The sequence below is a fragment of the Oncorhynchus clarkii genome, chromosome 22, assembly GCF_045791955.1.
Source record: "Oncorhynchus clarkii lewisi isolate Uvic-CL-2024 chromosome 22, UVic_Ocla_1.0, whole genome shotgun sequence".
Taxonomy (NCBI): domain Eukaryota; kingdom Metazoa; phylum Chordata; class Actinopteri; order Salmoniformes; family Salmonidae; genus Oncorhynchus; species Oncorhynchus clarkii.
The window spans coordinates 17630390-17648189 of record NC_092168.1 but is presented as its reverse complement, the minus strand read 5'-3'; the positions used below and the strand labels follow the sequence as shown (position 1 = coordinate 17648189).

The 17800-nt window shown below is 41.3% G+C and overlaps 1 protein-coding gene and 1 pseudogene across 2 annotated transcripts in view; both read left to right on the top strand.

The window, feature by feature from the left end:
* Positions 1–14363, top strand: part of LOC139380190 (rho GTPase-activating protein 6-like) — a 58944-nt gene extending 44581 nt beyond the window's left edge. The window contains exons 5-11 of one of the 2 annotated variants that reach the window (XM_071122646.1): positions 1585–1780; positions 1975–2030; positions 2155–2305; positions 3203–3351; positions 4320–4499; positions 6977–7074; positions 12417–14363. In XM_071122646.1, the coding sequence (XP_070978747.1) occupies positions 1585–1780; positions 1975–2030; positions 2155–2305; positions 3203–3351; positions 4320–4499; positions 6977–7074; positions 12417–12615 (1029 nt within the window). In that variant the 3' untranslated portion in view covers positions 12616–14363. The remainder of the gene's footprint in view (positions 1–1584; positions 1781–1974; positions 2031–2154; positions 2306–3202; positions 3352–4319; positions 4500–6976; positions 7075–12416) is intronic. The other variant, XM_071122645.1, reaches the window with a different exon arrangement.
* On the top strand, positions 12915–13739 carry LOC139380191 (rho GTPase-activating protein 6-like; annotated as a pseudogene).
* Positions 14364–17800: the final 3437 nt, after the last annotated feature.

The window sequence follows — 17800 nt, the reverse complement described above, 5'->3', positions numbered from 1 at the left end:
ATCTCAAAGATGATACCCCCGGACAGGGTCAAACAGGCAGGATATAACCCCACCCACTTTGCCAAAGCACAGCCCCCACACCACTAGTTGGATATCTTCAACCACCAACTTACCATACTGTAGACAAGGCTGAGTATAGCCCACAAAGATCTCCGCCACGACACAACCCAAGGGCGGGCGTCAACCCAGACAGAAAGACCATGTCAATGACTCAACCCACTCAAGTGACGCACCCCTCCTAGGGACAGCATGGAAGAGCACCAGTAAGCCAGTGACTCGGCCCCTGTAATAGGGTTAGAGGCAGAGAATTCCAGTGGAGAGAGGGGACCCGGCTAGGCAGAGACAGCAAGGGTGGTTCGTTGCACCAGTGCCTTTCCGTTCACCTTCACACTCCTGGGTCAGACTACACTCAATCATAGGACTTACTGAAGAGATGAGTCTTCAATAAAGACTTAAAGATTCTGCGTCTCTCACATGGGTAGGCAGACCATTCCATAGAAATTGAGCTCTATAGGAGAAAGCCCTGCCTCCAGCTGTTTGCTTAGAAATTCTAGGGACAATTAGGAGGCCTGCTTATTGTGACCGTAGCGTACGTGTAGGTAAGATAGTTGGAGCAAGCCCATGTAATGCTTTGTAGGTTAGCTGTGAAACCTTGAAATCAGCCCTTGCCTTAACAGGAAGCCAGTGTAGGGAGGCTAGCACTGGAGTAATATGATACATTTTTTGGATTCTAGTCAGGAATCTAGCAGCCATATTTAGCACTAACTGAAGTTAATTTAGTGCTTTATCCGGGTAGCCGGAAAGTAGAGCATTGCAGTAGTCTAACCTAAAATGTCTGATCTTTGCAGTGTTACGCAGATGGAAAAAAGCTGTCCTTGAAACAATCTTGATATGTTCATCAAAAGAGAGATCAGGGTCCAGGGTAACGCCGAGGTCCTTCACAGTTTTATTTGAGACGACTGTACAACCATCAAGATTCATTCTCAGATTCAACAGAAGATCTCTTTGTTTCTTGGGACCTAGAACAGTCATCTCTGTTTTGTATGAGTTTAAAAGTAGAACGTTTGCAGCCATGCACTTCCTTATGTCTGAAACACAGGCTTCCAACGAGGGCAATTTTGGGGCTTCACCATGTTTCATTGAAATGTACAGCTGTGTGTCATCCGCATAGCAGTGAAAGTTAACATTATGTTTTCGAATTACATCCTCAAGAGGTAAAATATATATAGTGCAAACAATAGTGGTCCTAAAACGGGACCTTGAGGAACACTAAAATTGACAGGCAAAGATTTTCAGCTAGCAGGCAGCCAGACACTAGAATAAGTTTCTGAGTGACAGTGAGGGCTTTACATAGGCACTTTGTAGCGTTTTTTGTTGGACTGGAAAACAATGCCCAGAACGTTATTAACCAGTTCCTATGCTTTAAAAATATATATAAATTCTGGAACAGTATAGATCCCTTTCGTTCTCTGTTCTGGTTCTGTTCCTCGAAAATGTTAGTTATTTTCTGGTTTTCGTCTCTGTTCCCTGAACCGGTTCCAACCCCTGACTCACTCAACCCTGTGTCTGTGTGTATCTGGCAAGGGAGGAGTGTCTGTGGATTACATCACTGACCTGGATGACAACCAGTCTCGTCTGCTGGAGGTCCTGCAGCTGTCCCTGCCAGCCGAGACACCCAGCAACAAGAAGAAGCAGAGGGACAAGAATCTCAGCCTCAACCACATCTTTCGACAGGTGCCCAGGGTAGTGGAGAGCTGCTGCCTGTACCTGGAGAAACATGGTACATATACTGCAGTCGTTCTTACGCATATTGTGCCCCAATTCAGAGTTGAGAAGTCAGGCAACTCAGACTTTCATGTAAATCATTCACTGAAGGCGATATGATTTGCAGAGGATTTAATCGTGACTGGATTAATCTACACCCTTTGCCTGTTGTTACAGCAAACTTGTCCTCTATTTCGCCATTTAATTTAGGTCTACAGACTGTTGGCATTTTCCGTGTAGGGAGCTCAAAGAAGAGGGTACGGCAGGTAAGGTTTCACTGGAAAATGCTGGTTGACAAGTAGATGAGTGCGCATTAAACACACTATGATATTCGTAGTATGTTTCTAGTGTTAAACTGTGGTGGATGTTGTGTCGTGTTGTTGTCTTCAGCTGAGAGAGGAATGTGACCAGGGTGTGGAGGTCCAACTGGATGAGGAGCACTGTGTCCATGATGTGGCTGCGCTGCTCAAGGAGTTCCTGAGGGACATGCCTGATCCCCTACTGACCAGGGAGCTCTACACCGCCTTCATCAACACCATGTGTGAGGAACCCACACACTCCCTTGCCTGGCTACACATCACAAGATCACATGTTGCTAAGCCCATACTTCAAACCTCATACCGCAATAATACACAATCTCACCGCCGCACATCAAATAGCCTTCATCAACACCACATATGAACCTTGTATTTTATTTATATTTTTGCACGGTCTCTATGCACACTCACAGGAACCTACACACTCAAGCACACTGACACTCTAACACGCACATAACATGCACACACATTTATACTGACTAAACGCACGCACACACAATCACATACAATCATCATTTACACTGCTGCTACTCTATTTATCATATCCTGATGCCTAATCACCTTACCCCTATATATATATATATATCTCCCTCTATCACTCCAGTGTCCCTGCATATTTTAAATGTGGTATTGGAACTGACCATGTACATAGCTTCTTATTTTCTCGTGTTATTCCTATTTTTTATTTTATTTATTGTGTGTTTTTGTTCTACCTTATGTTATTTTTAGTGTTACATTGATATTGATTACTCTATTGTTGGGTTTGGAGCTAGCAAGAAAGGCATTTCACTGTACTTGTTCACATGACATTAAAACTTGAGCAGCCCACGCTGGCCCCATATCCCACATTCATGTACACTACATCCGCTACAGTGTATAACTCAAATGCTTTGCCACACTCTCAGCACAACACTTCACATAGCATTCATCAACTCCATGTGTAAAGGATGTTGAGTCACTCCTACACTGCTTAAGCCTGTTAATAAGAAAGCTCACAATTCGCTCATAATTCAGACAGCTAATTCCTACATAATCTCTATCGTTAAGCGAGGTCAACTTGTTCTGTAGCTGTAAGAAATGAGAGTGAGTTGTGATGAGGTTTATCGTGTCCTCCTCTGCAGTACTGGACCATTCAGACCAGGAGATCACCATGCAGCTGCTGATGTGCCTGCTCCCACCCTGCAACAGTGACACCCTGCAACGCCTCCTGGAGTTCCTGGCCACGGTGGCCGCCCATGCCCAGGACAGCCAGGACAGGGACGGACTGGAGGTAAGGGCAGGTACGGGCAGGATAGGACAGAGCAGGACAGGAGGACATAACAGGGCAAGACAGGGCAGGACAGGAGGGCAGGACAGGACAGGAACGCTGGTTGGGATATCAGTAGTCTAATAAAATGGCTGAAGTTTACTGTCCTTTTCTCCCTTCGTCTGGAATCAAATTTCATGAATGTTGTAGTAGTACATCCAATGTTGGGTATTTGATATCCATGACAAGGTCATAGTCATCTTTTGAAATACTGGCAGCATTTTACATTACAGCACGGAATACATAGTTAATAACATGCAGTAGTAGTACTTCTGCCATCCGAAACTAGAGCAGAGTGGAGTACATGTTGAGGATCCATTGACATTCTGATTCTGATTCTGATTGACAGACATGGCATTATTCATGTTGACAGGGCAGGTTAAGTGCAAATTCATTCCCACACTCCTCTCAGTTTGTGAATATGTCTACACATTTGGGTGAGACAGGAGAAGTCTTCAAGTCAGCCGTGTGCATGAATTGTGTTCCTTTGCTACCACAACAATCACTTATAAGACTGTGGTTATTCTTCATTCAACTTAAAAGAAAGACTCAAAAGTCATCTGAAGTTTTTATTCATCGTCACCTTGAATAATCTTTCAAATTTAACGTCCATCATTGTAGCTTTCAGTATAATCCTGAAATGTTTCCTTTAATCGCAAACGGTCAGAGGATAATTCCTTGCAATCACGCACCAAGGCCTGTGAGTTTTGAGGCTGAGGGGCTGCTGGTCAGACCGCCAGAATGAAATAAATTCAAACTTCTTCATCCTGTTATCACTGGGTATTTCGTGACGATGCATAACAGCTTTAATCCTGCCGAGCAGAAGGAGCTCAGGTATGCCAGCGCAGTTAGGAGAGCTTCCCAGAAAGGTGTGTGTGTGTGCGTGTGCGTGCTCATCGTTTTAGTGTCAAATCCAGCATTGTCCACTTTAGATAACAGGGAACAAGATGACATCGCTCAACCTGGCCACCGTCTTTGGGCCGAACCTTCTACACAAGCAAAAGAGCTTGGACAAGGAGTTTGCTGTGCAGAGTTTTGCCCGTGCCGAGGAGAGTACAGCCATCATAGGCGTGGTACAGAGGATGATCAACACATACGAGACCCTCTTCATGGTAAGCTATCTCTTATGGAAAACGCTAGAACATGGCTCCAATGGACAGATAGATAAGCTTTTATCACAGTAGATAGACGACAGGGTAAAAAAGTGGCACAGCTGACAAACAAGTTCACTCTCTTAGTCACTGCTCCCCATTCCAGGAAGAGTTGTGTTTAGAGGAATTCTCAAGCTTAATAGAGTGGCTCCATCTAATGAAATGTAAACATGACATTTATACATTTTGGAGAAGGCTTAAGTCTCGTTAAACCAAGCCCCAGTACAGAGAGGCTTAATGAACTCGTGCCGTTGTTTTTCACTCCTTTGCGTGTCCTGGTAATGTCTAAGAAAAGGATAACCAAACACTTTTTGGAACATGGATTATTTTTTAAATTAAAACAACATTGAATTTAGCCCTTCCTACTTATAGAAACGCATTGAATAACACATACATAAATGGCAAAAAAAGACAGTCAAAAAATAGATTATAAAGTTTTGACGTGTCTGTCCTATCTAGAAGATATAAGAAAGCTCAGGAAATGTTTTTGTTTGTTTCTCAAAACTACCGCCATACTACCATTCATTTGTATAGGTTACATTCAGACGGGTCCCATGACACTTGTGGGGGTCATAGAGCAAAACACCATCATGTTCGTGAGAGTCTCATCATTCCATAAAGTGGTCATATTAGTTTTGTAGGCCAAACCGTTCAGAAGCTATAGACATTTTCGTGAGAAGACCAATTTCAGGGATGTCTCATGGTCTGACGAACACCGTTGTAGCTCAGCCAGCTTCCACCGCAGATGCAGAAGGCCGACATAGTCAGATGTGGTGGATTGAGACACAGCCCATGCAAAAAAATATCTCTAGTTTAAACTGACAGATTTTGATGGGGATTTTTTTATTATGTTACTTAGATAGACGCACAGGTGTAGACCCTTAAGGAATATTATTACAGTCTCCTTTCGGACCAAGCTTTTTTTTTCTTAAAGAGGCAATCCACAAAAATCTGAGGGATGGACCTGGAGAAATGTAAACACTCTTAAATTCATAAATAGAGCAAGGATTGACCATCCAAGATATACAAATTATAGTTTTTGTATATTTTGAGGCAATAAATAGTATTTGTTTACATTTACAAGGTTTAAAAACATTGGAGTAAAATAAGTTTATATTTTAGTTTCTGATAGGGTACAACAGTTGAATTTAGCTCATGAGGCATTTATAAGTTATATTCGTCAAGAACCAGTGAGTATGGATGTAGAAACTGTGGATGACCTGTTTAACCTAGCTCTATTTTTCTTAACCTTAGTCTGTAGGACCTTCCAACACAAAAACATGTTAGCCTGTACACAACATTATCTTGGCCATTGTTTAATCTAAGCAATAATCTAATATGAGCATGCGTTAACATATGGTACTGTAGCTTCAAACTGTACATGAACTGCTGTAAATCTTGAGCGATATTATCAATCTCTGGACACATCCTTGTGTCAGTTCTTGTAATTTAGTGTTTCAGAGTACATATTTACAGTGCATTCGGAAAGATTTCAGACCCCTTGATATATCTACATTTTGTTACGTTACAGCCTTATTCTAAAATTGATTAAATTGTTTTTTTCCCCCTCGTCAATCTACACACAATACCCCATGATGACAAAACAAAAACAGGTTTTTAGAAATGTTTGCTAATTAATACAAAATACAAAACTGAAATATCACATTTACTTAAGTATTCAGACCCTTTACTCAGTACTTTGTTGAAGCACCTTTGGCAGCGATTACAGCCTTGAGTCTTCTTGGGTATGATGCTACAAGCTTGGCACACCTGTATTTGGGGAGTTTCTCCCAATGTTCTCTGCAGATCCTCTCAAGCTCTGTCACGTTGGATGGGGAGCATCGCTGCGTAGCCATTTTCAAGTCTCTCCAGATATGTTTGATCGTGTTCAAGTCCGGCCACTGATTGGGCCACTCAAAGACATTCAGAGACTTGTCCCGAAGCCACTCCTGCATTGTCTTGCCTGTATGCTTAAAGACGTTGTTCTGTTGGAAGGTGCACCTTCACCCCAGTCTGAGGTCCTGAGTGCCCTGGAGCAGATTTTCAACAAGCATGCTGCCACCACCATGCTTCACCGTAGGGATGGTGCCAGGTTTCCTATAGACGTGACGCTTGGCATTCAGGCCAAAGTGTTCAATCTTGGTTTCATCAGACCAGAGAATCATGTTTCTCGTGGTCTGAGAGTCTTTAAATGCTTTTTGGCCAACTGTAACGTAACAATTGTGGAAAAAGTCAAGGGGTCTGAGTACTTTCCGAATGCACTGTACGTCATTGTGTCAATATCTGGCTCAAAAGTTGGCCTACATCTGAGCAGCTGATTGTTTCTTGAGGGAGTTACTGTACATATCCAGTTTAAGCTAACACAGAATGAGATAGATGTACCAACTCAGTTAAATTTAGATGTCCAGTTAAAGATGTTGTACTTCTGGCCCTCCCAGGTGCCTCCTGACCTGCAGAATGAGGTTCTAATGAGTCTGCTGGAGACGGATCCTGATGTGGTGGATTACCTACTGCGGAGGAAGGCTTCTCAGCACTCGTGAGTGTGTGGCCTTCTGTGTGCTTAGATGGCCTCGCACTATGGCCTTCTGAACAGAGTGCAGTGCGGTTCGTGTGTGTGCGTGTGTGCGTGCGTGCGTGTGTGTGCGTGCGTGCGTACGTACGTGCGCTGAACAGGACGGCACTGAAGTTGGGCAAAGCTTAACTTAATGTAAATCTGCTATATTGTGGTGCGAAGAACTAATCGAAGCTCAACATACTGTAGCTTCCAATCCCTGCTGGATTGGTTTACATTGGCTGTTGATACGTAGCACTACCTAGCATGCCTGCTAGCTTGTTAGCACCCACATGAGGGTAAAGCTAGCGTGGCCTGTAAAGTTACCCCTATATAGAGTATCTCAGTCTGGAGTAAAAGGATAAAGTGGCTCGCGCTCAGCTCGCCCAGACCAAAAGTTACACTTCCAGTGTAGCAGGTAAAGATATTAACTTGTTTCGAGACACCCCGTTTCAAATTATTTTAGTTTGGTTGATTTCAGTTTAAAAATACCCTGCCTAATGGGACAGCCACAGAGCATGCTCAACTTGCCCAACTCCATAACTGCCATAAATTATCCGTATTACACTTGAACAATTGGAATGAACCAGAAAGATCCATTTTAGGCATTGGAATTCCTTACAGCTTTGTTGTTTTCAGTTTTAAAAAAACAACACTTGGAGCAACTTTAGAGCAGGCTCAACTTGGCTGACTGTTCAGTTCACTTGCCCCAGGCAATAGGGCAACCCTTACAGGGGAATGGAAACACTTCAGGAAGTAAAGCTAAGCAAAGAAATGTGTTTCATCCACTAATACTAAACATGTGCATTTAACATAGAAACATCTCTATTTTGGGGATATTTATATTTAAAAAAAGTTTATTAGAAGTATGTGTAGAGCTCTTGAATTGCCCCTATTAATGACTGATGCCAGTGTGTCATTGTCAGAATTGAGCAAGTTGTGAGTTTTAGTGCGGGACTGAAAGACAATGAATGCTGCCACCGGGAGGTGCTTCGCCTCTACTGGACCTAAAAGTTTTCTCACAACTTTGAGATCAGGATAACAATAGTAAGGTAAGAAACTGTATACAATTCGTTTTTATGTGGGTAATTATAATCTGTCAATTTTCAAGTATGTTTTCCGATTGATGAAATTATAGTCTGTGAAATGAACTTCTGCTACAAGCCGAATAGTCAGTCAGCCAAAAACGAGACGACGTAGCTAGCTAGCTAGCCTACATGATTTAGCTCATCTCTTGCCTCTGTCTTTTTGATTTAAATTTTCTTTGACACAGTAACTGCACAAAATAAAATGCTTAAAGAGCATTTGTCATTGGTATTAGCTAAGAGCTCAAGTGAACAACCTAGTGTCTGATTCAATTTGTGTCTACCACAACTAAGAGAGGATTGTTATTTTACTAGTAAAATGTATGATACCCATATAATTATTAGCTAGCTAGCTAGATAACTGATTACATAGCTAGCTATCTCATTAGGTGTCTGTTTATATGTGATATGATTCCTAAAAATAGTAAGCAAGAATTAATGGAACCTAAGCCTGAAGCCTAACCCTTATGATGACAGTTAGCTAATATCTATGACTGGTATTCATCCTGGTCTAGCTGGTAACTTTTAATGATTTACGTAGTGCCATAATTTCCTATGACCGAAAACATCTTCAGGACATCAGAACTGCGATCACTAACATTGATTTGGACGAAAATGTCTACTTTAACAAGCTCTGGACATTCTGCTTACTCGGGACCAGGCCCTAATCCCCTGGACTCAAAATAAGAATTAACGGGACCTAAAAAATATAATATTCATTGTTTCTCAGAGTCGTGATTGAATGCGGACATATAGTTGAAGTTGGAAGTTTACATACACTTAGGTTGGAGTCATTAAAACTCCACCAATCCACAAATTTCTTGTGGATGTACCTGTGGATGTGGATGTATTTCAAGGCCTACCTTTGAACTCAGTGCCTCTTTTCTTGACATCATGGGAAAATCAAAAGAAATCAGCCAAGACCTCAGAAAACAATTGTAGACCTTCACAAGTCTGGTTCATCCTTGGGAGCAATTTCCAAATGCCTGAAGGTACCACGTTCATCTGTACAAACGATAGTACGCAAATATAAACACCATGGGACCACGCAGCTGTCATACCACTAGGGAAGGAGACGTGTTCTGTCTCCTAGAGATGAACGTACTTTGGTGTGAAAAGTGCAAATCAATCCCAGAATAACAGCAAAGGACCTTGTGAAGATGCTGGATGTTTCTATGTGGGGTACAAAAAAAAGTATCTATATCCACAGTAAAATGGATGAGTCCTATATCGACATAACCTGAAAGGCCGCTCAGCAAGGAAGAAGCCACTGTTCCAAAACCGCCATAAAAAAGCCAGACTGCACATGGGGACAAAGATCATATTTTTGGATAAATGTCCTCTGGTCTGATGACCCCAAGCATACTTCCAAAGTTGTGGCAAAATGGCTTAAGGACAACAACGTCAAGGTATTGGAGTGGCCTTCACAAAGCCCTGACCTCAATCCTATAGAAAATTTGTGGTCAGAACTGAAAAGGCGCGTGCGAGCAACGAGGCCTACAAATCTGACTCAGTTACACCAGCTCAATCAGGAGGAATGGGCCAAAATTCACCCAAATTATTGTTGGAATCTTGTGGAAGGCTACCCGAAATGTTTGACCCAAGTTAAACAATTTAAAGGCAATGCTATCAAACACTAATTGAGTATATGTAAACTTCTGACCCACAGGGAATGTGATGAAAAAAATTTAAGCTGAAGTATAATTCTCTCTACTATTATTCTGACATTTCACATTCTTAAAATAGTGGTTATCCTAACTGACCTAAGACAGGGAATTTTTACTAAGATTAAATGTCAGGAATTGTGAAAAACTGAGCTTAAATGTAGTTGGCTAAGGTGTATGTAAACTTCCGACTTCAACTGTAGTTATAAATCTTGCTGGTGCTTCTATTCATCGTCAAAACCGATCTCTAATATTAAGGAGATCTCTAGTTTTTGCTCACCTGTGTTCGACTACTGCATGATAAGATGCAGAACATACTATTTACCAGTCAAGTTTTTATCTATAATTTTTGCAGCTGTCTATTTACCATCACAAACCGATGCTGACACTAAGACTGTACTCATCCTGCTTACAAGCAAAAACTCAAACAGGAATTACCAGCGACGCGCTGCGTACGGAAGTGGTCCCATGAAGCAGATGCTAAACTATAGGACTGTTTTACTAGCACAGACTGGAATATGTTCTGGGATTCGTCAGATAACATTAAGGAGTTTACCACATCAGTCACCAGCTTCATTAATAAGTGCGTCGACAATGTCATCCCCACAGTGACCATACAAACGTACCAGGGTTTCCGGTAACCAGTAATAGGCGACTTTTGCCCCCAAATAATTTGAAACACAGATCAATTGTCCAATTGGACCCACTCCAATATGCATACCGTCTCAACAGATCCACTGATGATGCAATCTCTATTGCACTCCACACTGCCCTCCCCAACCTGGACAAAAGGAATACCTATGTAAGAATGCTGTTCATTGACTCCAGCTCAACATTCAACACCATAGTACCCTCCAAGCTCATCACCAAGCTCAGGACCTTTATCTTTAACTCTGCATTGTTGGAAAAGGACCCATAAGTAAGCATTTAGCAGTTAGTCTACAGCTGTTGTTTATGAGGCATGTGACAAATCAAATTTAATTTGATTTGTTTTATAATAATATCTCTCTCTCTCTCTGTCTGTAGGACACTGGTGGACTGTCGATTCTCAGACACTGTAGACATGTCACCTGTGCACCAGGCAGTCTATAGAGGCTGTCCCCATGGTATCAATGGCAAACAGTGGCTGGAGAGACTGGACATCATGCTGCTGAGGCTGAAGACAAGGTTGAGGGACAATCACACCCTCACCCTCGCAGTCTAGTTGGGGACACATCCGCACTGGAGGATGTGTCCCCCATTATCATCAACCATAACTCCTGTGTTCCAATGGCACGTTGTGTTAGCTAATCCAAGTTTAGCATTTTGAAAGGCTAAGTGATCATTAGAAAACCCAGCATCCCGGAGTTGCCTTTTCACTGTTGACGTTGAGACTTGTGTTTTGTGGGTACTCAACGTCAACAGTGAAAAGGCAACTCCAGGATGCTGGGTTTTCTAATGATCAATTAGCCTTTCAAAATGCTAAACTTGGATTAGCTAACACAATGTGCCATTGGAACACAGGAGTGATGATTGCTGATAATGGGCCTCTGTACGCCTATGTAGATATTCCTTTTAAAAAATCAGCCGTTTCCAGCTACAATAGTCATTTACAACATTAACAATGTGTACACTATAATGATGTTATTTTAATGTATGAAAAATGTGCTTTTCTTTCAAAAACAAGGACATTTCTAAGTGACCCCAAACTTTTGAACGATAGTGTGTATTTATATTCCAGATTCTGACATTGCTTGTTCTGATATTTCTTAATTTCTTCATTTTCATTTTTTGGATTTGTGTGTATTGTTCCTTTTGCAAGGCTGGAGACTTTGCAATTCGGAGCTCCCAATTTCTAACACGTATGGACCCAGAACCTAATCATGCAGCTGACCAGATGATGCCAAATTAAGATTTTAGTTTTGGGTTAACTGAGATTTAACTGCTATAAAGAGTGAATGGAATCCACACTTTGATTTTGGTAGAAAAGTCACTGCAGAGAAAGCTTATGTTAGCATTTCAGACCAAAAAAACAAACAGTTTTTATTCAGCATAGAGTGTATGTGAAGTTATACATCAAACTATTACAACAGTGTAACTGTTTTGGAATAAAATGGTTTTAAACATCCTCTGTGTTGTGTGCTTATTGTTTAACCATTGATACTGTATGTTCTAGGTGCCATGTTGAGACCTTAAGGAGCATCAGGTACTGCTGGAATGTCTACCAATGGCATGTGCTCCTTTTTGGGAGAAATTTCACTGGTCACTCCAAAGATTTCTAAAGTATTTTTAAAGTCCAAATAGCCCACACTAGATGAGACCGTGGGCAAAAATATTTGGTTAATGAAGGCCTATATCAAACATGTTATGAATGATCTTATAAATCATTATTAAATACTTTGAAAGTTGTTTATAAATGTCTGACCAAATAGGTTAACATGTACAAATGTGTGAGTAATGATTAATACATTATTTGCTAATCAATTATAATTGCTTTATGTGGAACTACAAATGTTCCCCCCTTATCTGTACATTATGGCATACTTTGTAACTAGGGCGCAGATTCTTCTTCATAATGTCTCTCTCCTCTTTCCAATAGTGGTCCAGGCCTGCTGATGATTGAGGATCCCTTCTCTCTGAGTGAGAGGCGCTGCTCCAGTGACTCCAACAAGGTCTCCAGTGCGGATGTGTCCCCCTATGAAATGAACTCTCCAGTGCTGTCGGAGCTCTTGCTCTCCCAAGACCAGGGGGACAGCAGCCCCCTCTCTGACAAGCTCTTCAAGGTCCCCGAGCAGTAGACACTGGTGGGCCACGTCAAAGGTTGTCCCAGCGACAGCTACAGTACCACTCACCATCCACAGGCAAAGGGAAAGGGGAATATACCTAGTCAGTTGTACAACTGAATGCATTCAGCTGAAATGTGTCTTCCGACATTTAACCCAACCCCTCTGAATCAGAGAGGTGCGGAGCTGCCCAATGATCAAGTTGTTGGCCATTTCATCTCTGAAAATAGCATTAATACACTGTATTGTATATTGCTGCTTAATATGAAGAATATTTCGGATGTTTTCTATTAGACACACCTGATTAACATTTCTGGGTTGTCTGGCATTCCTCTCTAAGGAAAAGGTTTATGGATCATCATATCACTGGTACGTTCATTGTCTTTGAATAGTATGTCTCATTCTTTGTTCTTTGAAACTCTGCCACCTAGAATAAATTACATGTTCACTAGGTGGAGATAAGACTTTGATTATGTGTAAATGGTTTCCCCCAGTTTCCCATGGCGACGTTTCAGAATGCAGCTCTTGTGGCTCATTGGAGGGACTCGACGGTCACCAAGGTAACAACAGCAAACAGCGTGTCAGATGAACTTACACCTCAATTGGTATGCCTGAGTGCAGGCCACATCCCCCAGTGACTTGCTGCAGCAGTAGCCCTCTGACGAAGAGAGGGCAGAGATTGGAGGATACAGACCTGTTATTACTTCACTGACCACCGGGCCAACCAGGGGGCTGCAGCCCAGAGGACATTGCGCTAATGGGTGGAATGGGACAGCCTGCCAGTCCCTCCCTCAGAGGCAGGTCTGGCGGCAGGGTGGATGGAAGGCATCCCCCTTCTTACTCTGGACCACTCAGAGGAACTTCTCCACACCTCCCCTCTAACTTTCCACGCACTAACCTGGGTGTGTGACCCAAACAGAATCCATAACTGCCCCCCCCCCCCCAGGGCTACAGCAGCCCTGGGCCCCAGACTGTGGCCCCTACGGCCCCCTCCTCTGGAAGGGAAGGTGTCAGGCAGCCCAGAGTTGCAGAAGGAAAGGTGGCAGATAGGAGCTGCCCTATCAGCAGACAATACACTCTACCAGAGAGTAGATGTGATGTTTATACGCACTCGCTCTAACTACTTCGTCCTTCTCTAAATTGTAGGTTAAACTTACTGAGTTGTGTCAATTGTCTGTGAGTGAATGTTGTCATTTCGCTCTTGATGTGTGTCTTACAGTTTTCATATTTCAGAAGTCTGACTCCAACACTTTGCCACTAAGACAGTACCCCAACAGAGACGCAAATTATCATCACTGACATGTGACTATCTGAATATTGTTTACCCATAGTAACTGAATACTTAATTTTCTTTCCTTTATGTTTTTTTAATTTTTTATTTCAACTCAGAACAATGGTGTGAGAATGAATCTGAATGTATCCTAAACGTATTGGTACTAATAGGCTACATGTAATGCTTATATTTATATTGTAATATCACCCTGTGAGATATAATGCAGATATGTTATAACCAAAATAAAATACAACTTTCTTAGTGAAACATGACATCCAATTATGTTTGATGCTGCAAGTGTCTTTGTGTTATTTGTATCTTGGTGGAGCTATTGCCAAACAAATGAAAATGGAGTGTTTGTGTTTTTTGACAGTGGTATTGAACTTATAAGTTATAACTCATTTTAATGTTTGTGGCCTTCTGCAACTGATTGTAATAGTCATTGATTCGTTCACGCATCCAAATAAAACAGTAACTGTCATCTATGTAACTATTTAGATTATTTAAAGGGAAAAATGAAACTGGAAGATACAGAACATTATGAATGTAATTCCACAATACGGAGTATAGAAAAAGAGAAAAGCATCACTCAGTTTGGGCTCCAATGCCACTGTCATGAAATGTACCAAGCTAGCTTGTTTTTTTCTTCTCCCCTACAATTGTTTTATAGCTTTTGAGGGGGAATGAAGGCACTATACTAAGATATAAATATGGTCATGACTTTCACTGAGTTTTTTTCCATTGTTGTTTGAATATTTGCAGGGAAATATTGTTTGTTTGTCCTGACCAAACATTATGCCTTAGTAACAACCACAGTATTGTCTCTGAGATGGCTAGTCATGCTAGTAAGACTTGTTCATGTTCACCTTGACTTAACATTACGTTGCTAATGCTAATAGTCGTGCTTTAGTACCTTGTGCAACATCAGTATTGACATGTTTTTATTCTAATCAAGCTGCTTTAAGACTGTATTATTGAACCCTTCTTCCGCCTGATTGTTTCACTGTATGTTCATTTTCCTATGGACTTCCATGATGTGATATTAGTAATTTTATCATCTTGTTATCATCCTCTGTAAAACTATACATATAACCTTCTGCACCATTTTTAGTTTCTATGTGGCAATAACCTCTTACTGTCTTTAAAATGCCTTTTAATTTCTACTTCACAGAGTTCTGTCAGTATGCTCCAACTACTACAAGTACTACAATGATTTATTCTCGCTATTACTTCTTATGTGCCCATTCTGTGTAAAGGGAAGTCAGGAACAATGTGAGTGGTTCACACTCTAATGAACTGGAGCGGAAGGTGTCTCTTTTTGCAGCTTCTCCGCAGACTCCATAAAGATTTCATTCTGGCACATTTCAACACTGTAATGAAGTGCCGGAGCTGTCTGGTCTCTGAGAGACCCCTCTCACAAACCAGGAAGTGGACCAGAGGGTCCCAGACATAACCACAGGGAGTTCACCTCTCCTCTCCCCAGACTGGAACACAGGCAAGCTCGCTTCCTGATTACTGGCTTATCTTATTATGGGTGGGGTGAGTTATCATGCCCAATCCTATATGGTCCTTTCGCCACTTAACTCTGTTTGCTTAAGGGTGGAGTATGATTTTTGTGAGATTATACTAAATATTTGAGCATATAGATGTTGTAAATTAAGATACAGTGTTTGATGTTATTGTGACCTAGATCAAATCATTTAGTTGAACGGCCACAAGAGGGAACCATGACCAAACGGAATGTCCTGTTCTCGATGATCGTGTTTTCCTGCGTTGCATATCTTTGAATTTTGTTATTACAATAAGGACATTTAGGAATATTTTCTGTATTTCAACTTTTTCTAAATTATAACATTCTATCTTCACCATGGTTGCAATACCTATGTTATTTTGCTGAATATCCATAAATGGTTGTGTATCTTCCTTTTTGTAGGTTTTGGTTATTTACAGCGTGTGTCTCAGCTACTGTTGGATTGCAACGTTATCTATAATTTACCAAAGCTACCAGTAATTTTGGTCATGAACAGCAAATATATGGCAATCAATTGTAACTTTGGTAATTTATACTGTAAAATGACTGTACAGTGTACACATTATATTAATATATAGGATTCATTTATTATATCTGTGTCTATAATGTCATTGGCTTTTTAGTAGTTAAATCATATGGAGCAAGAGAAAAACACCAATTCATTCAAGGGTTTTTCTTTATTTGTACTATTTTCAAAACTGTAGAATAATAGTGAGGACATCAAAACTATGAAATAACACATATGGAATCATGTAGTAATTTTAGAATCTTCAAAGTAGTCACCCTTTACCTTGCTGACAGCTTTGCACACACTTGGAATTCTCTCAACTAGCTTCACCTGGAATGCTTTTCCAACAGTTTTGAAGGAGTTCCCACATATGCTGGCAATTGTTGGCTGCTTTTCCTTCACTCTGCGGTCCAATCGTCTCAATCTGGTTGAGGTCGGGTGATTGTGGGGGCCAGGTCATCTGATGCAGCACTCCACCACACTCATTCTTGGTCAAATAGCCCTTACACAGCCTGGTGTTGTGTTTGTTCATTGTTCTGTTGTTGTCTCTGATTGGGAACCATACATAGGTAGCTTTTTCTCACATGGTTTTTGTGGGTAGTTAATTTCTGTTTAGTGTTTTGCACTTTACAGGACTGTTTCGGTTATTCTCTACGTTATTTTTGTTATAGTGTTCAGTGTCAATAAAAAAGCATGAACACTTACCACGCTGCGCTTTGGTCCGATGATTCCTCTTCCTCTTCTTCAGACGACGAATACCGTTACACAAAAAAAACATTTTGATCAAATAATTTTTGTATATACAGAGACAACGATAGACAGCAGTCCCTGATTGAGAACCCTACCCGGCCAGAACATAGAAATAAAGAAACATAGAATGCCCCAAATCACACTCTGACATAATATTTTAGAAGCCGTTCGGAACGCTACAGATGATTTTGTGAGAAGACCGATTTTCAGGGTTTGTCTCATTGTCTGACAAACACCGCAATAGCTCTATCACCTTTCACAGCAGATTCGAAGGGCGACATAGGCGGAGGCGGCATCCAATATAAAAAAAAAAAAACAGATATCTCTAGATTTAACTGACAGATTTTGGGGGGGAATTTTTTATTATGCTAATTAGATTCCCACTGGGACGCGGACATCGACCTTAGGTGGTTTAAACACCAATGCTATTCACTAAGTTGATGGTGTATATTTAGTTTACAGATTTGTCATTCTATTATTTTTGAATAATCTTAGAAAGTGTCACAGAGGTCCAGAGACTATTACAGACACCTGTGATAATCTAAAGTACCCAAAGGAGCCAGATTACATAAAATCCTTGAAAGATAACACAATTCTGGTAGTTTACTGGTAAACTTAGTTTCCAGTAATATAACCTACCTTTGTAACCCTAGTCTCTGCTCAGTCTCTCAATGCAGACAGTGTTGCGAGTAATACAATTTTGAAGCTTGGTTTAAGTAAAAGATCACTAGGCCTTTGTGCATTATTCAACAAGATCTCCAAGTGGGTGTGTTAAAGATGTGCTGCTGAATATAATGTCCAGTCGTCACCCTGCTCTTCGTTGGAACAATTGCCAAAATAGGACATCTGGCTTCTGTTGTCATAATAAAGCAGTCTACTCCTTGTTAGGCAAAGCCAGGGGATTTACTCAGCACTGAGAAATGTGGTTAAACTACGTGGGCCATATCTGCCTCCACAGCTGTGTAAAGGCTTTGCTATTCCACTCTGGCCACCAAAGAGCTCGTCACACTCTCTGACCAGGCCAGAGAGAGAGAGCAGGATGTCTGGATGCATTTTATAGGGAATCCAACCAATCCAACCAACCACACTGCTGTTTACTTCCACTTCCACTTTCCATCTGCACTACAGAGTGAAACAG